Here is a 21543-nt window from a genome sequence, read left to right as displayed (position 1 = left end):
AATAAAATTATTCTCACGACGTTTCGGCCACAACGCAAGCGTTCTACGTGACTTTACCGAAAGAACCAAGAAGATGAATCCCTGCAGTCACGAAAGCTTTAAATCGAAATTTATGCGTGTCTTCGTCATGTCTCTAAGCTATACACGCGCTGCCTGCTACGTCAAAGCAATCTCATTTTGGTTGCGGGGTTGACTCAGGCCATCATCCATAACATTACTACAAATGTGTCGAGAAGTCAACAGTGGTTGTCCTATGGAGAGACTTGCCCCCCCCTCCCCCGCCGTGGGAATGTGGAATTTCCACCATTCGCTCAGGGTTGTGAACCGGAGATGAACACCATCTTCGTTGCTCATTTGAGCAGGGACTCGTTAATGTGCAATTTAAATTAATCATGTACAGCCCACGGCTGGATGAAGGCCCTCTCCACCACCCCGTGTAAGCCTTGGGTTGTTTGACCATACTTCACCACGGTGGCAAGTGTGAGCTTGGCGAAGAGTGGCGGGCCTGTGTGGTAGTGGATCAGATATCGCTCGTTTTTTTTGGGTTAGATTGGGTAAATATATAAATGTGTCGTTAAACCCGCCACCACCTGACACAGCCAACTAGTAAGGGTTGGCACGTAAACAGAACGTGGACAATTCGTCACTGGCACAGCACACCGGTGTGTTGGAGAGCCAAGCCTCAACATTTACAATCTGAGTACGACGTTTCGCCAATAATTCCGACTAGCTTCATCAGGCGACAGCCAGATTTATATATTCACACGATCTAACCCGAGAAAAAAAACCACTTATGGATGATATTGGTCGCGAATGCTTACTACGTGTTAAACAGCGTTCATGCTGGCCGTGGCCGGAAATTATTGTCGGTAGTGGCTTGTTGAATCGTAGCGCAGTGCGCGAGCCACTTCTCCCTCCCACGCGCTTGTAAGTAGCCTTTATATTGTCGGCCGCATCCGATCATTCTTCAGGTTTTTTGAGTAATCAGGAAAAGGGGACCTCTCCGGTGCGTTATAAATCAGTCGTCAAACGTCCCGCGGAAATGCGATACCTGCAAAAGCGGTGTGAAAAAGGGCTTGTTTTATTGATTTGCTCGCACACACTTATGACTAATGTCAGTTGTAAGTTAAAGTGCCAATCCATATGTAAGAAAAATACGCGGCGGCATTGTGGGTGAAGGCCCTTCTATTTAGCTGCGTTTATCGATTTACTGATTTATGCTTCGGAAAGCCACTTATCTAGCAAACAGCGTCACATTTAAATGTTTCCAACTATAGCTCAGCGTGGCCGCCACCCGTAAGTGACGCTGTTATGAGATGTTGTTAGCCGTGCGGCGTAGTAATATGGGGGAAGGTGGGGGGGGTGCCTAAGAGACGCGAGATTGATGGGCTGGTGTTTGTATGGTTGGTGATGGCTTTAATCCAAGCTGTCAGTCACCAGGAGGTCCCGACGCAAGGTGGAGCCGCGGAGGTGATTTGGGGATGGGAACCTCTCGGTAAGAGGCATTCTGGGTAATTTCCGATCAGCACGTGGCCCTTGAATGCAACTCCGTCTGTGAGATCTTTAAAACTGAATAGGACTGAACCTGGTTATTGGGTTTGTAACCTGTCTGGGAATGCCCGGTGTTGTAGGCATGGGTCTTGCGAGGCGATTGGGTATTTGGCACTGTTCGGTGACCCCCTCTGATATGCGTGGTGGCTTTTTCTCCCCGAGGGCTCCGTTTTCTTCATTGATGATTGTGACAATGCTGGGTGTAAATGCACATTTCCTTCACGGAGTCTGGCGCGCGATTTGGTTTTTTTTGTGTCTTACCAACAACAAAAAGGCAACATTCGTTTCACTTGCAAACCGTAATAAATATTTTTGCTAACAAAACGCAATCAATATTCCTGCAAGCAGGGCTTTATTTGTCACAGAATATTTTCCAGCTCGTTGTTGATACTTGAGCAGCTTGGGAGGCAACAGCACCATGACTCGGAGCCCCAGCTGTACAGAGTAAATAGGTACATTGGATGTGGTGTGCCGGGTGCAGAAATCGTTTGTCGGATGGCTGACTTGGACAGCCCTCGTTATTGCGCGTGTGTGTGTGTGTGTGCGGGCGCGCGAATCCTCGTCCGATGGGGAGGCTGGCTGTCACAAAGTTCCATGAGCGATATGAGTCGCGTAAAAATACACCGCACCCCACACAACGGCAGTAATGTGTGTGTTTACTTTCATAACTCATGAACGCCTTCTTCAAGTATGTCACCACTTATAGGGGGTTTATTTCTGAAGTCAAGCCTGCGGCAGCGGCGGTAGTGGTGGCGGCGGCGGCGTCGGTGACGGCGGTGGTAGTGGTGGCGATGACAGCAGTGGCGGAGGCAGTGGTGGCTTGAGGTGGCGGTGGTGGCGGCGGTGTGTATGCGAGCTGGCGGGCGCGTCCGCACGTCCGACTCTATCGACGTTCACCGCGCACCCGCGATTGCACTCCAGCGTGCGCGCGCGTGTGCGCTGAATACAGGATCCATTCCTGGCTTATTTCACTCCTAATGAACTGTAATAACCAGTGCGCTGTAATTGCTTGTTAGCAATTAGGGACCCTGATGCACAATTTATCGCGGGCTGTTTTAAATTAGCTGCCGATTAAATGGGCTGCTCGTTAATGAGCGAGCGAGTGGGGCAGGACGTGCGGTGGTGGAGGGGGATTGCAGAGTATCCGCGGGCACCCTTTCACTGTTGGGAGCGCTGGGCTTTGAGCCGTATATTAGGGCTTAGCCGGCACTTTGTTGCGCTTAGCTAAGAATTCCCTTCCTGGTTATTACCGCATCCGTGTTAGGTATTTTATATCCTTAGCATTTTAAACCATTAATTGCAGCATTAATATTCTAAATATTTTTTTATTCTACAGTACGCCGTGCGATCTACTTAATCGTTCGGGCTGCCCTCCTCGCTCCGAAAATTTACGTGGAAAAGGAATATAATGAGCCTATTTACAAGCAAAGCATGTTTGGGTTGTACACACACACACATGCGACCATCGACCCTTCGCGCGTGCTCGTTTTTGAGCGGTACGGGTTGTGCCGCGCGCCTGGTGGTGTTTGGCCGCATCTCCAGATTTCTCGAAGGACTTTTCCTTCCTTGATCCGCAACGCCCTCACGGTCCAGGAACAGCTTTGGGCCCCTCTCAAATTGTTATTTTGGAGCGCGGAGGAGGAGCGCTAGGCGGCGTGGTCCTCTCAACAGATCCAACGATAGGAAAGGCGTTGGCACGGAGCGCACGGTGTGCGTGTGTGTGTACGTCTCGCGTGCGGCTTGGGGTGCGGAGCGATGTGCACAACACCCCGGACGACGCGCTCGCACGTAACGACCGCCTCGACTCAGACGAGACGATTGTAAATCCCTTTGATGCCTCCCTTCTCCTCGGCCAGCCTTCATCTTGTTTACATTATCGATCTCTGTTAATCGTGTCCTACGACAAATGTTTTCAGCGGTAATATATATGATATAATGTAATTTTTGATGGGTTTCTGTTGTGCGATCATTGCACCGTTTGTTTCCTGCTGTGGCTGCAGCCGATCTCCCCTTGCCAAAAATACTTGGGAGTCGCGCTGGGCTGTCACCGGGTGACGAGTCGAGGTTCCTCTCCGCCTGTCTCACGATGAGTTAGGCCGGGTCGGATAAAAGCAGAACGTTGACCGCCAGGGGAATCCATCGCGAACAGCAGGACAACGTGCATTAGTGGTGCTGCTCTTGCCAGAGTGCACCGGCTCTGCTGTGTGTGCGTGCGTTGTAAAGCGGACCTATTGTAGGCCGGGCTTGCAACTATAAAGCCTCGCCGGGAAATTTGACCGATCCTCACGATTCAAGTGTCGAGATTGGAGTCAAATTTTATTTGCGTGTGTTTTTGATGACCTCATTTGTACGGTATTGTCTGCTCCGTTAGCCTCAAACTGACCTGAGCAAATAGTTTGCGTGTAATTTTCACGAACAGTAAATAATAGATTCTTACATGCAGGATTTGTCGCTCTTATCTTGAATGTATCGTTTCAATAATTAATAAGTCGTTGCATCGTTACGTGCCGTTGCATGCTCAGATGGTATACAGAGTTATGCTCGCGATGATTTCCCTACGAAACAGCTTCCATTGGGATTAATTCAGTTCATACTCCCGTTGCTTGTAAACAAGACAAAGACAAATATCCCCCGTATGGCCTGAACAGACTGTTGGGGCAAGTGCTGTTAGCGAGCACCTATTAAGGCCGACATTGCACACGAGGGAATGGGTGGCCAGCACCACGCCCGACCGCCTTTGTCTCCCCAGTGATGATGTTTACTCACCGCACCAGGTACTCATTTGAGGCTGAGTCGCCCAAGGAGTTTTTTTGAACACACACGCATGTACGTGCGTACACAGTCGGCCGTTCCCCCTATGCACGCTCAAAACAAACACTTGCCCGCAGCACTTCTAATTAATCACACGGGCGGGCGTGCCTGCGCTCGTGAAAATACAGACGTTCGCGCACGCACGCACGCACGCACAGATGCGCGCGGGCGAATCCGACGGCGTTCGTTCTCCGCTCGGGAGCATTCTCCCCGCTCGGTGCGGCGAGCTCAGCGGAAGCGGTGATTGCACGGTTTCTATAATCGGCCAGCCTTTCCCGTTAAGCACCTTGAAGATGTGCCCGCGATGGCTGGGGCGGCGGCGTGCGCCCGCTAGCCGGGTCCCACGTCGCCGCTGATCCTGCGCCAAGGAAGCGACGTCGCGACGTTATCTGCGGTTGCCTTCCTGAGCAGCTGCTAAATGGGTAACAGAGCTCGCCTCGTTTAACCCCTGTGTGATTTTTTGTTTTTACTTTCGAGCCTGCGTGTACAGGAAGCCACCGCCACCGCCGCCACCACCGTGGTGTAACGGTTCGTACACTGGACTTGTGATCCGGAGGTCGCCGGTTCGGTTCCATCTCCCCCTCCCCACATGGCAGAGGAGGTCGTATAATCTTTACAGGGGCTCTATAAAGGTGCCTCTAGTGGAGGCCCGTCTTCTAGCAGTGGCCTGAGCAAGCAGTTGCAGGGCTGCAGATTTATCTGCCTGTGTGTTTAACTCGGGGGGAAAAATGTTCCGGCTGAACCTTTTCAATGTTTGGCCGCTGTTGCCAGAATGTGGCTGCTGATGTGGTCGATGTGGTGACAGCACAGAGCGCGTTATTCTTGAAAACTCTGCTTCCTCCGTGGCCATAATTGGAATTGATTTGTGGATCTAAAATATGTCACTGGATTGTGTCCTCCGAGCGCTGTCACTGCGCTCGTATTTTAATTCATCGCCAGACTCTCGTTCGTCTCGCTGTTTGCGCTGTGCCCTGATTACACCGATGGGCACTGGCGAGGCCTTGCTGCCGCCCTGCTCTTCCCCTTCCTGGTTAATTTTAGTTTCGTCTTTCAGATTTGTTTTCTTTTCTCGCTCCCAAACTTAACCCCCACGATCTCAGAGGTGGCTGAGGTTTCGCGACGGTCGCAGCCAATGGGTGGCCACCAATGCGTGCTGTGCGTTATTGTGCAGTCCCTTTTGTAACTCCGCTGCTTGATGAGGGAATCCCCGCGCCGTGCGAGTCGTGGGGTCTATTTATTTAGCCGTACTTTACCTCGCTGGGTCAGCGCCGGTCGGTGGGGGGGGGGGAAGACTGATTTTGCTGCACTGCCCTCTGGTACCCACCACGTGGTCTGTTGGAGGGTAGCAGGCTGTGGGGATTCCCTCGTACTCGCAAATCCTTCTGACGACACACAAACAAAACCGAATAATGTGCAAACGTCGCCCTTTGGACCGCGATCAAAATCCAGAGTGGTTTTTTGCGCGGTCGAGCGTGGTGTTGTGCGGCGTGGTGGAAATTCCACATTCATTCGATGGGGTTCAGGTATTTCCAAAGAACTTCCACCGTTGATTTCCGCACAAAACCTCGCTCATTTTATCCACCGTGGAATAACGGAACGGGCCGAGGCGACCAACCTGGCCGCGATTTGAACTTGCAACCCTTATAATTGTGAGCGTCGCTCTCTACCACTCGAGCACTTGACCCAGCCGCTTAAATGGGCGATGTTAAAGAGCGTTCCACGTTAACCGGTGTCAACACGGACACGCGCGCACACTTGTGTCTTTACAAATGGAAGCGACAAGGACGCCAAGAGCGGCGGTGATATTTTGGAACGGCGTGGTGTGTGGCGGTGATTACCCCCTCTACGGTAATGGGCCGTTGAGAGCCTCCCCTCCACCCGCCGGACCTCTCTGAGAGATTGCTCTATAAAAGGTGGTGCGGCACTCGCTGCCATTAACTCTGCGGCAGAGTGGAAATCTCGTGCATCACCGCCGACACGGAGATGGACAGCGCTGGGCCTCGCCGCGGCTCCGTCACGTGGAGTTCCTACTTCTCTCGCCGCGTCCGTTTCGTCCGCACGCCCGCCCTCATTTTAGTTCGGGGCCCGGGGAACGTCTTTCCTTTGACTGGAAACATTTTTCAGCCTTTTTAAGGGCCGCCGCAAGCCAACACACAACACCTCGGCCACTGCTGTCACTGCAAGAGGGACCAAAAAGGGACCTAAACCTGGTGTTGTCGCCCGGTTGAAAATATGCCCTCTCTCGTAGCCGATCGGTGATAAGATGCTTGCAGCGACAGATGAATATTGTTTGCGGGCCATTTTGAGGCGGTAGGTCCCCGTGTGGCCGCGGGCTTCGTGAAAGTAAGTTGTGGGTCACGTCCGGCCTGCAGGCCGTACGTTGCTGTAAATAAACTGGTTGAAAGTTTCACCAGCCGGATGAAATATGAATAAATAAACATCTAATCCCATTTGCTAGATATTTAATTACGCAAATACCTGGATTGTGTTCCACTGGTTTATTGATCGATGGATTAAAATGTTGATTTTTATTTGGCGATAAAACAAAACACCGCCATCTGTATGCAACCAGAGTCTGTGATAGGCTCGCCTTTTGGGCACCGACTGTTCTTTCAGAGCAGATAGACTGACCGTGACGTTGATAAAACTGGGACATCCATAAAACTGGGACATTTAATAAAAGTTGACAAACGGTGCCAGCGGTTCCCTATTGTGGACATCGCGTATCACACGATGCCTAAGAAAGTAAAAAACACGAGCGTGCCCATGAACTGATTTAAAATTCTAATTATATAACCTAAATATCAAACTACAATTTTGGGACAATTCTTTTCCATGTAAAATGCAGTTCTCGTTTTCTCACTCCCACGACGGTGAGTTTATTCCCTCCGTGCTCGCGCATCGCCGCTAGTTTCTCGGTTTGTCTCTTGAGATTTCCACGCCGTGCTCCGGTGCGGCAGCAGCGAGTGATGAGTCCGTTGCGAGGATCCTCAGTTCTCCGTTTTCGTTGTTGGCAGTTGTGACTCGCGCCGACGCCAAGAGGCGCCGCCGCCGCCACCGCTGATGCTGGTTGGAGCCGCCTTCCGATCCAGGGCCGTCGCCGCCTTCTGCTGCCGACTGTTGCACACGCGCACGGTGGGTTTGTCCCCCAGAGCCCCTGCTGGAGCGATCGTCGCTCGGGTCAAGAGATCGCGGGGCGCGGGAGCGCGTGGTTCGTGCGCGACTCGCGATGATTAGCCCAGATTTTGGGAATCGCCACTGGTCTGCATACCTGTCCAACACCTTATCATCAGTGCCGACTTGTTACAGACCAATTCAGACCTTATTGGTCACAACCCTGTACAAGAATACGGGTAAACCGTATGGGTTGACAGGTATGCTGGTTGCTAAGCAAGCAATGGTTCATCAACTCGTCTAATTGAAACCGATTGTGACTGCGCTCACGATCCATGCGTGTGAAAATTGATTGTTGATGTTAATTTCAGAATTGTGGAGCAACCAAAACTGCTCAAAGGTAACAGGAAAGATCAAGGAGCAATACAAATAAGACCGTAAAAACGAGACCAAACAAGAATCGATTTTTTTATTTAATCGTGATGAATCGCCGCATGCGCATAATTTATATTCTGTGATCATAATTCAGCGCGAGACTCGATGTGCTTTTGAAGCACGCATTATCGATGTAAAAATCTGTTGAGGAAAAAACCTACAACGGCTGCAAAATCTCCCCAAACACACGCTGAAGTTTCCGTGATCCAAACGCATTCATTTTATATCATCAGCAGCAGCAGCAGGCTTGGTCTACAATCGCGCGTAAAGTTAAGCCGCCACCATATAACACTAAACACATCTCAAATTAAAATGCGGTACACATCTGGAACGAGTTTCTTTCCTTGTATTATTTGTGTTCAATTCGTGGCCTCCCGATCGTGTCGCGCCGTGCACCGTGCGCGGATCGACTGTCGCCGCGGCGTCGCGGGCTTCTCCTGCCCGGATCTGGCGCCCCCCGTTGGCCCTCGCCCTGCGCTGCATCTGCCGCCGCCGTCCGCTCCTCCACGGTTCCTCCATCGCTCCCAACCGCCGCTCCCAACCGCCGCTCCCAACCATCGCTCCCAACCATCGCTCCCAACCGTCGCTCCCAACCATCGCTCCCAACCGCCGCTCCCAACCATCGCTCCCAACCGCCGCTCCCAACCATCGCTCCCAACCGCCGCTCCCAACCATCGCTCCCAACCATCGCTCCCAACCGCCGCTCCCAACCGTCGCTCCCAACCATCGCTCCCAACCATCGCTCCCAACCATCGCTCCCAACCGCCGCTCCCAACCGTCGCTCCCAACCATCGCTCCCAACCATCGCTCCCAACCGCCGCTCCCAACCATCGCTCCCAACCGCCGCTCCCAACCATCGCTCCCAACCGCCGCTCCCAACCATCGCTCCCAACCATCGCTCCCAACCATCGCTCCCAACCATCGCTCCCAACCATCGCTCCCAACCATCGCTCCCAACCATCGCTCCCAACCGCCGCTCCCAACCGTCGCTCCCAACCATCGCTCCCAACCATCGCTCCCAACCGCCGCTCCCAACCATCGCTCCCAACCGCCGCTCCCAACCATCGCTCCCAACCGCCGCTCCCAACCATCGCTCCCAACCATCGCTCCCAACCGCCGCTCCCAACCGTCGCTCCCAACCATCGCTCCCAACCATCGCTCCCAACCGCCGCTCCCAACCATCGCTCCCAACCATCGCTCCCAACCGCCGCTCCCAACCGTCGCTCCCAACCATCGCTCCCAACCGCCGCTCCCAACCATCGCTCCCAACCGCCGCTCCCAACCATCGCTCCCAACCGCCGCTCCCAACCGTCGCTCCCAACCGTCGCTCCCAACCGCCGCTCCCAACCGTCGCTCCCAACCGTCGCTCCCAACCGCCGCTCCCAACCATCGCTCCCAACCGCCGCTCCCAACCATCGCTCCCAACCGCCGCTCCCAACCGTCGCTCCCAACCATCGCTCCCAACCATCGCTCCCAACCGCCGCTCCCAACCATCGCTCCCAACCGCCGCTCCCAACCGCCGCTCCCAACCGTCGCTCCCAACCGTCGCTCCCAACCGCCGCTCCCAACCATCGCTCCCAACCGCCGCTCCCAACCGCCGCTCCCAACCGTCGCTCCCAACCATCGCTCCCAACCATCGCTCCCAACCGCCGCTCCCAACCGTCGCTCCCAACCATCGCTCCCAACCGCCGCGCCCAACCATCGCTCCCAACCGCCGCTCCCAACCGCCGCTCCCAACCGTCGCTCCCAACCATCGCTCCCAACCATCGCTCCCAACCGTCGCTCCCAACCGCTGCTCCCAACCGTCGCTCCCAACCGCCGCTCCCAACCATCGCTCCCAACCATCGCTCCCAACCGCCGCTCCCAACCGCCGCTCCCAACCATCGCTCCCAACCGCCGCTCCCAACCGCCGCTCCCAACCATCGCTCCCAACCATCGCTCCCAACCGCCGCTCCCAACCATCGCTCCCAACCGCCGCTCCCAACCGCCGCTCCCAACCATCGCTCCCAACCGCCGCTCCCAACCGTCGCTCCCAACCATCGCTCCCAACCATCGCTCCCAACCGCCGCTCCCAACCATCGCTCCCAACCGCCGCTCCCAACCATCGCTCCCAACCGCCGCTCCCAACCATCGCTCCCAACCATCGCTCCCAACCATCGCTCCCAACCATCGCTCCCAACCATCGCTCCCAACCATCGCTCCCAACCATCGCTCCCAACCGCCGCTCCCAACCGTCGCTCCCAACCATCGCTCCCAACCATCGCTCCCAACCGCCGCTCCCAACCATCGCTCCCAACCATCGCTCCCAACCGCCGCTCCCAACCGTCGCTCCCAACCATCGCTCCCAACCGCCGCTCCCAACCGTCGCTCCCAACCATCGCTCCCAACCATCGCTCCCAACCGCCGCTCCCAACCATCGCTCCCAACCATCGCTCCCAACCGCCGCTCCCAACCGTCGCTCCCAACCATCGCTCCCAACCGCCGCTCCCAACCATCGCTCCCAACCGCCGCTCCCAACCATCGCTCCCAACCGCCGCTCCCAACCGTCGCTCCCAACCGTCGCTCCCAACCGCCGCTCCCAACCGTCGCTCCCAACCGTCGCTCCCAACCGCCGCTCCCAACCATCGCTCCCAACCGCCGCTCCCAACCATCGCTCCCAACCGCCGCTCCCAACCGTCGCTCCCAACCATCGCTCCCAACCATCGCTCCCAACCGCCGCTCCCAACCATCGCTCCCAACCGCCGCTCCCAACCGCCGCTCCCAACCGTCGCTCCCAACCGTCGCTCCCAACCGCCGCTCCCAACCATCGCTCCCAACCGCCGCTCCCAACCGCCGCTCCCAACCGTCGCTCCCAACCATCGCTCCCAACCATCGCTCCCAACCGCCGCTCCCAACCGTCGCTCCCAACCATCGCTCCCAACCGCCGCGCCCAACCATCGCTCCCAACCGCCGCTCCCAACCGCCGCTCCCAACCGTCGCTCCCAACCATCGCTCCCAACCATCGCTCCCAACCGTCGCTCCCAACCGCCGCTCCCAACCGTCGCTCCCAACCGCCGCTCCCAACCATCGCTCCCAACCATCGCTCCCAACCGCCGCTCCCAACCGCCGCTCCCAACCATCGCTCCCAACCGCCGCTCCCAACCGCCGCTCCCAACCATCGCTCCCAACCATCGCTCCCAACCGCCGCTCCCAACCATCGCTCCCAACCGCCGCTCCCAACCGCCGCTCCCAACCGCCGCTCCCAACCGTCGCCCGCGCCGCCTCCGTCCCCTTGAGCTGCCTAGAGCAGCGCTCCCCAACCTTTCTGGCACCAGGGACCGGTTTCACGGACCGGGGAGGGGGGGGGTTCATCATTCGGTCTTTCTCCATTTTCAGATGAAGCTCTCCAGCGACGTTTGTTTTTTACTCATTTTGGCTTGCCAAAACTGTGGGCTTACCAAAACTGTGACTGAGACGAGTGCGCAGTGCGGGAAAGAGGCGCAGACGGAAGTGGTGAATAATAAAACAATGGGGGCGGGCCACGCGCATACTCACCGCTCACCTCCTGCTGCTGTGCGGCCCGGTTCCTAACAGGCCACGGACCGGTACCGGTCCGCGGCCCGGGTGTTGGGGACCCCCCTGGTCTAGACGGTGCGAGTGCGTGCGTGGCACGCGCGTACGTGGCACACGCGTGCGTTGCATACGCTGTTTGGTGATCGTACCGCGCGTTGTTTACACACTTACGTTGTCTACGCGCCCGGGTTTCCACGCCCGGCCGTGACTGGGTGAAGGGCGAGAGGTGGCTGTGTCCGCTTGCGTCTTGCACGAGTGGGAATTCGACGTACATTTAAACTCTGTCGAGGGCCAGATAAGAAGGCTGTTGAAGCCGTACGTCTGTCTGTTTTTTTTTTAAGGAGACCTGAGTCGCCATAAATCGATAAATTGTAACGGCTCGCAGAGTGCCAAGTGCAAGAAATTAATACGGGGTGAGACATCGTGACAGTGAAGGGGTGCTCGCATGTGACATTAACATGTATGTCATAAATACGAATTTGACTCTTATTGCTCGTATTCTAAATACTATTTATTACTTTGTACTGCTTAATGTTTTACCTCGGTTGATGTTAAGTACTATATTAGAGTTGTTTTGTGTCTATTACGGTGCTGTTTATAACCTTGTGTAATGCATGTGCTGTACCGCTATCATCACCCAGATCTCCATGAGAATAGAGACTCATAGTGTCTTGATTGTCCGACCTGACCGGCATGACATTGGTTACACATCTGCTACGTACGCGAGTGTTTGTTAGCGTGCTGGTCACTAAATCTCACAATCTCGTCCCCGTAGAAACCACACACACGTCACGATCCTTTCATCGATTTAAAATTAAAAATCGGTTCTCCTGCTTTGCGATGCGTGCGTTGCATCGAGAGAATCTCTTATTTTCAATTTGTATAGCACGGGGTGGAGCGGTGATGCGGCGCACTGCGTTCTGATTTCGGCCACCCGAGTTCGATTCCCGGCCACGACTAACGTCGGTGGCAACCGATATCGGCGCCACTGAAGGGCCTTCCCCTTCCCGCTTTACTAATCTGCTCTGACCAGCGTGGTGAAGTATGGCCAAACATCTCCCCCCCCCCCCTCCCAACTGATATAGCATCAGGAGGCCTTCGTCGAGTGACAATTGAATCGCCCGTTATTGGGGGAGCGGCAGTTTGGGGTTTATCGTCACAAGCCCAGTGGAATGATTCGCGCTTTGGTTGAGGCTGCGTCCCGGTCGGTGCTGAGCGTGGTCGCGCGTGTGCCGGGCAGGCTCCGCTGGGCTCCGCCAGCGTCCACCGAGGGCCCACGATGGTCGACCTGGTCGAGGCGGCAAGGGTCCGGGGCCCCCGCGCGCCGACTCCCTCCGTGCACCGGTTCCACCACTTCCTGGTGCTCGACTTCGAGGCGACGTGCGACAAGGCCGCGCCGCCACGGCCGCAGGTCAGAGGTCGCCGGCAGCCGGGCTTGCACCGATACATGTCCCCGGATCCGGCACACCGCGACCGGTACACCTCACGCTTTGGCCGTGGCTACAACTCACGTGCCACTTAACGTGTACCGGCTTACCAAGGAACCCAGAAAATATTCGGTGAGAAATTACGCCCCGGGTTAAATTGGAGTCTTGACTTTTGACGACGGTCATTATGAGTGCGATTGTTTCTGGTTTGCTCGTGCGCCCTGAATCCGTCCGCTCCTCTCGGTGCGTCTCGGGGGGGGGGGGGATAGAGTTGTTGCACTCTGGCAGAGCACTGTTCTCCGGAGGGGTAATTTTATATGCGCTGTCCGTTCCGTCTGCACTGGGGAAGTGACGTTGCCCTAAAGGTTAGCCTGCTCTCTCTGTGTTTATGTTATGGTGATTATGGTTATGTGTGTGTGCACGTGAGCAAATGCAGCACTGCTAACACGGCCCATTAAGTTTAATGTGAATTTTCGCATTAATACTGCTCTGAGTCACCTCCAGTGTTGGTTTTCTTAAGAGACGTGCGCCAACAGTGGCCACAGCTCGCGTCGGTCGATGGGAGCTGCGCGCGGAGCAAAGTTCGCGTTAAACGCGCGACTCGCACCGCTGCCCAAGGCTTGAGCGGCGAGCGTGGTGGGGGGGGAGCCAACGGGAGTCGGCGGTGTGCGGCAGCGCGGCTGGTTCGCGCGAGCCGTTTAAGATTTCCCCGACTGCATTAAATTGCCGTAGCGGCAATAATTAGAGCTCTGAGATGCAGTGTTTGGCGCGCAAGGCGTTTTACAAATTCCGTGTAAGCGACGACCACCACCACCACGATGATGATGATGATGTTGGTAATAATAAAAACGGCAATAAACAGTTTATTATCACATCGATTGTTGTTCAGCAGGCAACGTATTCAACGCTAAGTTTAATCAATTCCAGGTTGCAGGGTAAGCAGAAGTAAATCTAAATTATAAAATAAATAAACATAATTGGTGGCTCCACGTGTCGACCTCGGAGGTGACACACCGGCAGAGGTCAAAGCGCGTCCATTGTGCAATTTTTTTTTTTTAAAGCAGAGATTTAACGCGATGATTTTTAGTGCATTGCTCATCGCCGTAACGCTCTTGGTGTCCATCGTGCATGTTATTTTTTTAAACGTGAAAGCGTTCTTCGGTGTGAAGCGCCGATCGGGAGGCCCTCCAGCGGCTTCCGTTTTCCCGCACGGTCGAGCGGCGCGACAAGACAGCCTGCGCCCTCTCCGCTTGTTTCAGGAGCGCCGCCACTCGCGAGCCCGGGGCGTTGATCCGGCGCCAGCGCCCGCACGATCGCTCACGCTGTGAAGGCTGTATTGTTTCACGGTCTCCCTCCCCGCGCAGGAGATCATTGAGTTTCCCATCCTGAGAGTGAACGGGAAGTCGATGGAAGTCGAGTCAACCTTTCACACGTACGTCCGGCCGACCGCGCACCCCCAGCTCTCTGCCTTCTGCACCGAGGTGGGTGCGCGAATTAAGAAACCCCGGCACCGTCGCGCCGCCGCCACCATCGCACCTTTCGCGCTAATTGAAATCTTAACAAACGCGGCACGGCTTTAGAAGCTCGCTCTCTGGCTCGCGTGCGAGTGCGCGCGAGCGCGTGCCGTGGCGGGGACTGGCCGCCACACCAATTTGCAAGCTGGGCCTTTGTTTGCGCTCGGCCCGGCGCGGCGATGCTGCCGACGCGGCGAGCGAGGATTGATTTATGCCGCGCGGGCTGCGAAAGGTACACAGAGCAAGGCACTAAAGAGTGGATATCGATTACCGAAATGTACCAGCAGGCGTCAGGTCGAACGGGCAACAGGCAGGAAATTAACAGGTCGTGCCTTTCCGTGGCTTATCTGTGAGAGCAGCAAGCCTACAGCGGTAACCCGCACGGTTTGTTTTTACTGTTACTGCCCGAGTCATTGTTATTGAGAGCAGTTTGTGTCTCGGACGCTTTGTTGTAGTGAGTGCGGCGTGGGAGGAGGGAGAGGGAATTTACATCGGACACGAAGCGTAATTTACCCAGGATAAATTATGCAGAGATTTGAATGTTTTATTAAAAGGGGGGTGGGGGGGGGAAGCGCACGTGTTGTAAGATGCGCGTGCGTTATTCGCCACAAAAATTATGCCGACGCCGAGATATTATTTGTTAGATGTTTCGGGGTGAAGAGGCGTTAGAAGTGGGAGGGTAATTTTTCTGGACGGCAGTTTCTCTCTTTTTTTTTACGCAGGTAATGTTTTTCATTCATCTATCATGGCCAATTTTATAACCGCGTAATAATAACATGCAACGGAATCGACCACATATTTACGACATATCAATAAACACTGTCGTTGTGATGCATCGATTCCTTTTAGATACCGACTTTGGGAATCTGCTGAAATTATGTGGTGGTTGTAGCGGCGGAATTGGTGGCGGTAATGGCTTTGTCCCCGGCTATTGATCGCCGCAGCTCACAGGGATCGTTCAGGACATGGTGGATGGGCGCCCCACGCTCGACCAGGTGCTACAGGTAACCGCGCCGCTGCGACGGGGACGAGATAGACCTGCCACGGCTGTCTCGTGTGCGGAAACCTCACTCTGTCCCGTCAACGTCTCCCTCCCTGTCCGTCCGTCGAGTCGGGTTTCTGTGAGAGGTGGCCGCCGCCGCCGCTGCCGCCGGGTGACTCAGAGGTCATGGACGCTGAGGATCCTGGGTTCGAATTAGGGTTTCAGTGGCTGCTCTTGAGTAAACTTGGGTTCTCATCTGTGGACCACTCGTCACTTAAAAGGATCTCAGAGGTAGCTCTGTGTTCTCTTCTTCCATGGCCGTTCTACAAAACAAAGGGACTCGCTGCTCTGCGAGAGGTCCGTTTGGATTTTTAGTCTCCTGTTCTGACGCCTGTCGTCGTTCGAGACAGCCGTCAGTTGGAGAAGAGGACGCTCTTGAACCTGGAGCAGGGAGTCAACACCACTGGCGGCTGGGGGGAGGCAGCAGTTATGCGCTCTGAAGACCCGACTTGGTGTTGAACTCGACGCCCTCCCTCTGGCGTCTTCTCCCCGACTTTCGCGACATTTGTTCCGTTAAGATGACGAGGGCAGTGGAATCTCCCCGGCGCAAAGGTCAGGTCGGCGGTCAGGGTCGCGCGACGGAGATCCCCCGCCCGCCTGCGCGTGTCCCCGATTCAGCGGCGCGTCGGCACACACGGTCCCCTCTCGTCGCGTCGCCCAAGCAGCGTGGTCTCCGACGCCCCCGTTGATGGCCTCCCCCGTTCCCATTTACAGCTCGGCATTCCTAAATTATAAATAATAACAATAAAAGGAGTAATAAAGCAGCAGCAGCCCCCCTCCCCCCCCCCCCGGCACGTTTCCCATCTCACCCAGTGGTAATAGATTAATTGGGGCCGTTGCCGCAACTGCGTCGGCACTGGCGGCGGGCCCCGGGTTATTACCCCGCCGTGAGCACGAGCGGCCCGCCGCGGGAGCGCGGCGATGCGGCGTGCACGGGAGATTAATTAAACCACACTTTGATTAAGCAAATGAGCCCAGACCTGGCTTCTCCGAGTGCCCACGTCTGGCGTGACGGATGGGCGCAAAGCTCTCCGCGCTGAGAACTTATCAATCATTCAATTAACTGCGCGTGGGGGTTGGGGGGAGGGGGGTTTGGGGGGGGGAACTGGTGGACGATTGGGGGTGGGGGGGTGGAGAAAAAATCAAATGAATTAAAATGACCCTCTGAGAAACCGTTCAGTGATTCAAAGGCAGAGGCGTCGCAACGATAAATAAGGAGGCCTGGAACAGCGGGGGGAGCGTGGGGGCCGGGCACACGCGGGCACCAGCACCACGGACAGCGCCGCACGCGTCACCGCCAGGGCCACACGTCACCCGCCTCCCCTCCTCACCCTCCACACTGCACCGCTCCTCACCCCTCCACCCTGCACCCCTCCTCACCCTCCACCCTGCACCGCTCCTCACCCCTCCACACTGCACCGCTCCTCACCCTCCACACTGCACCCCTCCTCACCCCTCCACACTGCACCGCTCCTCACCCTCCACACTGCACCACTCCTCACCCTCCACACTGCACCCCTCCTCACCCCTCCACCCTGCACCGCTCCTCACCCCTCCACACTGCACCACTCCTCACCCTCCACACTGCACCACTCCTCACCCTCCACGTTGCACCACTCCTCACCCTCCACACTGCACCACTCCTCACCCTCCACGTTGCACCGCTCCTCACCCTCCACACTGCACCACTCCTCACCCTCCACGTTGCACCGCTCCTCACCCCTCCACACTGCACCGCTCCTCACCCTCCACACTGCACCCCTCCTCACCCCTCCACGTTGCACCGCTCCTCACCCTCCACACTGCACCACTCCTCACCCTCCACGTTGCACCGCTCCTCACCCCTCCACGTTGCACCGCTCCTCACCCTCCACACTGCACCACTCCTCACCCCTCCACCCTGCACCGCTCCTCACCCTCCACACTGCACCACTCCTCACCCCTCCACCCTGCACCGCTCCTCACCCTCCACGTTGCACCGCTCCTCACCCTCCACCCTGCACCGCTCCTCACCCTCCACCCTGCACCGCTCCTCACCCCTCCACCCTGCACCGCTCCTCACCCCTCCACACTGCACCCCTCCTCACCCCTCCACCCTGCACCGCTCCTCACCCCTCCACACTGCACCGCTCCTCACCCCTCCACACTGCACCGCTCCTCACCCCTCCACCCTGCACCGCTCCTCACCCTCCACGTTGCACCGCTCCTCACCCCTCCACCCTGCACCGCTCCTCACCCCTCCACCCTGCACCGCTCCTCACCCCTCCACCCTGCACCGCTCCTCACCCCTCCACACTGCACCGCTCCTCACCCTCCACACTGCACCGCTCCACAGCGCCAGCAGGAGGAGCTGCCCCAGCACACTCACCCTCACGCTTGCTCTCTTGCCTCCCCACATACCCACTCCTGCTCTCTCTCTCTCCTGCTCTCTCTCTCTCCTGCTCTCTCTCTCTCCTGCTCTCTCTCTCCTTTTTTACGATCAGAGGAAACAAGAAGATGCTCTGTGTATTCGGCACTTTGCTTCGTTCATCATTTAGTTTTTTGTTTTAATTTTTTATGCTTTGCTTTACGTAACCCCCCCCCCCCTCTCTACCCCCCTCTCTGCCCCCCCTCTCTCTGCCCTCTCTCTTCCTACTCCTCCTGCTCTCTCCTGCGCTCTCTCTCCCACTCTCTTTCTCTCTGTCGAGCTCTTTTTTTTTCTCCTCCCTCCTCTCCCCCCACGAGGCTGTAACGATCATTCGATTCGCCAATTAAAATCGTTTTTTTTTTCTTTTACGCTCGTGACGCGTGCGAGGCGCGGGACTCCGTTGGCCGTGCAGTAAATTAATAATTATATTATCGCTCGCCCGCTGCAGATGGTGGACGAGTGGATGGAGAAGGAGGGCCTCCTGGATCCGGAGACAAAGTCCGTGTTCGTCACCTGTGGCGACTGGGACCTCAAAGTGATGTGAGCAACGGGGGGGGGGGACGACGACGACCCCCTTCTCTGTGTTATTGGTGCCGGGCGCCGGTGCTGCACGTCGCTGCTGCTGCACGTCGCTGCTGTGATCCAGCGCTGTGGAAGCAGCAGCGAGGGTTGGTGGATCACGGCACGGATGTTGTTGTGAAACTCCCCTTCTTTCCAGGAGAAGGCAGTCCAGCAAAATGTGGACTCCACCTGTTCCATCTGTATGGGATAGAGTACCTAACCCCGCCCTCCGCCCCCCCTGGCAAATGTGGGTTTTCTCTGGACGCTCTTGCTTCCTTCCACATGTAAACACTCATTCATTGGCCCAAAACACCTTCATATATAGAGAACCACAGAGCTTTGCGTCGGGGGGGGGGGCGGAATTTGGCACTGGCTCACCGCCTAGCTGCTGTCTCCCCCCTCGTCTGTGGATCCCCCCTCGTCTGTGGCTCCCCCCTCGTCTGTGGCTCCCCCCTCGTCTGTGGCTCCCCCCTCGTCTGTGACATCCTCCTCGTCTGTGGCTCCCCCCTCGTCTGTGACATCCTCCTCGTCTGTGGCTCCCCCCTCGTCTGTGGCTCCCCCCTCGTCTGTGCTCCCCCCTCGTCTGTGGCTCCCCCCTCGTCTGTGACATCCTCCTCGTCTGTGGCTCCCCCCTCGTCTGTGGCTCCCCCCTCGTCTGTGACATCCTCCTCGTCTGTGGCTCCCCGCTCGTCTGTGGCTCCCCCCTCGTCTGTGGCTCCCCCCTCGTCTGTGGCTCCCCCCTCGTCTGTGACATCCTCCTCGTCTGTGGCTCCCTCCTCGTCTGTGTCTCCCTCCTCGTCTGTGGCTCCCCCCTTGTCTGTGGCTCCCTCCTCGTCTGTGGCTCCCTCCTCGTCTGTGACATCCTCCTCGTGCCCCCGGGTCGTTGTCTCTCTGCGCGAGCGACCGGACAATTTGTGCGGCGGCAGCGCGGTCCAAGGTGGGAAGTGCAATTCAAGTTAACGGCCCCTGGGCAGTGTTTTTCGAGCGACGCGTCCGACCCAAGCCCCCCAGTCTTCTCAGCGACCGTTAGCGTCGCCGTGCAGACTAAAAAGTGACACGGCCCACGACTTGTATTCCTCGACGCTTATGCCATGTGTCGAGAGACGGTGTTCTTGCCTATAAACCTTTGGCAGTTTTGCCAGCGTTGGTTCGGGCAGGCGTCACTGCTAATGAGACACTGGATGTTGATACACGGGCGCAGGGTTCGCGTGTACTGAATCAATGCTGCTGATTATAGGCAGTGCCGGAAGGCGGCGTGGCTGATGGGATGTGTGCAACAATGCGTGTGTGTTCGAGGTGGAGGTGAATTATCTGCCAATTGATTTTGTTTCTCCTTTAGTGGATCAGTAGAAATCAGTTTTGGTGGTTGCCACCGCAGGTTTTTCAAGTTGATTTTGTTTGACCAGGCGAGCACCCCGGGAGGCCTCGAGACCCTCGCTGGCAGGGGCGGGGGGGGCGGCGAGCTGGGTCACGGAGAAGTCGAGAGAGCGAGAGAACAAAACAACTCACGGCACCAACGGAGCCCAAACCCCCCACAGAAACACGTCGTCGTTACAGAAAGCAAGATCGCGTAGTTTGCGCAGACACGAATAAACACGAAGCTTAAATACATTCCCGGTTCGCGAAAAATCCGCGCGGACAAATTGCAATTCTTTTTTTAAAAGGTAATAAAACATCCCCTACCGTTCCATAGTAAAACGATCGTTAAAGAAACATTGCAATGGGCTTGGCGCGGTAATCGCCCAGAGTGTGTAAACAGACAAGGAGGGTGTGCGTCGGGTAGACGGGGATCCTTTAATCGGGATCTCCCGGGGACCTCGACCGTGTTCACCGCGGTGGCGGGAGAGGGGGGGGGGGGCGCGGGGGGGTGGTCTTGTTGTTCCGCTCTGCTTGGTTTAATTCTGGGTACAATGAGTGTCTCTGTGGGGGGGCCGGGAGGGGGGAGGTTGGGAGGGAGGGGGGGGCGGGGTTACCGGGGACCGGGCCGGGTCCCCGCGCGCTCGTCCCCGTACCGTCGTGACGAGGCGGCGGCCTTTGTCACTTAGCGCTCGCGAATAACAGCCGCTCGCCGTGAGGCTCGCACGCCTTACGAGAGCGAGGAGGAGAGAGAGAGCCAGGAGAGAGAGAGAGCCAGGAGAGATAGCACGATAGAGAGCGAGGAGAGAGCCAGGAGAGAGAGCGACGGGAGAGTGTAAGTGTGGTGTTTTCGAGAGAGTGTGTGTGTGTATGAGTCATTTTGTTTACTTGAAGGCGGTGTGGGAGAGGGTGTTAATGACATTGTGTGAGTATACGTGTGTGTGTGTGTGTTGTGGCGTGCCGTAGATTAGTGGTTAATGCATCGCGTTACCAATCCGGCGGCCAGAGTTCGATTCCCGCTCACGGCCAACATCGGCGACATATCTGAACCCAGACTATGCCTCCCCTAAGCCGATTCAGCCTTAATTGAACACCCGGTGCAAATGGAAAACATCAGCAATGGGAAGACAAAGGTGGCCGGGCGTGGTGCTGGCCACCCACCCCATCGTGTGCCGTGCCGGCCTTCGTAGGTGCTCGCTATCAGCACTTGGCCCAACAGTCTGTTAAGGCTATACGAGGGATCTTTGTCTTTGTAGGTGAGATTGTGTGTGCGTGCATCTTTGCGTCATCATATTCCCTACAAACACGCTGTGAAGTGTGCAGACTTTTAGGAATTAGCGCTATGTCGTAAGATAAAATACACAAACCCGTTCCTTTCAGCTTGAAATAACCTTTAGTGAGCCCCGTCGCTGCATGGGGCTCAAATTAATTCCCTTTCGAAATGAACATGCAGTGGCATTAACTGTAATAACGCCGTCACGGCCGGTGCCGGGCCATCGCCGTGTGCCGGGGACAGGGCGGTCGGGGGGGGGGGGCCACGCGCGCCCGGCGGGAGCTCTCGGTGCCCCTCAAGTCACGGCAGTGCCGCTTTGCCATCTGTTAAGCCGTCAGCGGCGCGGTTGGCGGCGGGGAGAGCCGGATTAAGATGAACATTTTCCCCCCCCGCCGGCCGGCCGTCCGGACGGACGGGCGGCGTGGCGGGCGGCGTGGCGGGCGGCGTGGCGGGCGGCGTGGCGGGCGGCGTGGCGGGCGCGGCGAAGCGCGGCTGAGAGG

At 56.7% G+C, this 21543-nt stretch overlaps 1 protein-coding gene across 2 annotated transcripts in view; it reads left to right on the top strand.

Annotated features, from left to right (window-relative positions):
* Window positions 1-21543, top strand: part of ERI3 (ERI1 exoribonuclease family member 3) — a 46619-nt gene that overhangs the window by 1779 nt on the left and 23297 nt on the right. For both annotated transcript variants that reach the window (XM_078867713.1, XM_078867714.1), the window contains exons 2-6: window positions 7380-7497; window positions 12704-12874; window positions 14255-14371; window positions 15349-15408; window positions 18302-18393. In XM_078867713.1, coding sequence (XP_078723839.1) covers window positions 7426-7497; window positions 12704-12874; window positions 14255-14371; window positions 15349-15408; window positions 18302-18393 — 512 coding nt within the window. In that variant the 5' untranslated portion in view covers window positions 7380-7425. The remainder of the gene's footprint in view (window positions 1-7379; window positions 7498-12703; window positions 12875-14254; window positions 14372-15348; window positions 15409-18301; window positions 18394-21543) is intronic.

Source organism: Lampetra fluviatilis, chromosome 24 (assembly GCF_964198595.1).
Source record: "Lampetra fluviatilis chromosome 24, kcLamFluv1.1, whole genome shotgun sequence".
In the NCBI taxonomy this organism is placed as follows: Eukaryota; Metazoa; Chordata; class Hyperoartia; order Petromyzontiformes; family Petromyzontidae; genus Lampetra; species Lampetra fluviatilis.
Note: the sequence above shows the minus strand (reverse complement) of the source record. Positions and strands in the feature narration are given on the sequence as shown.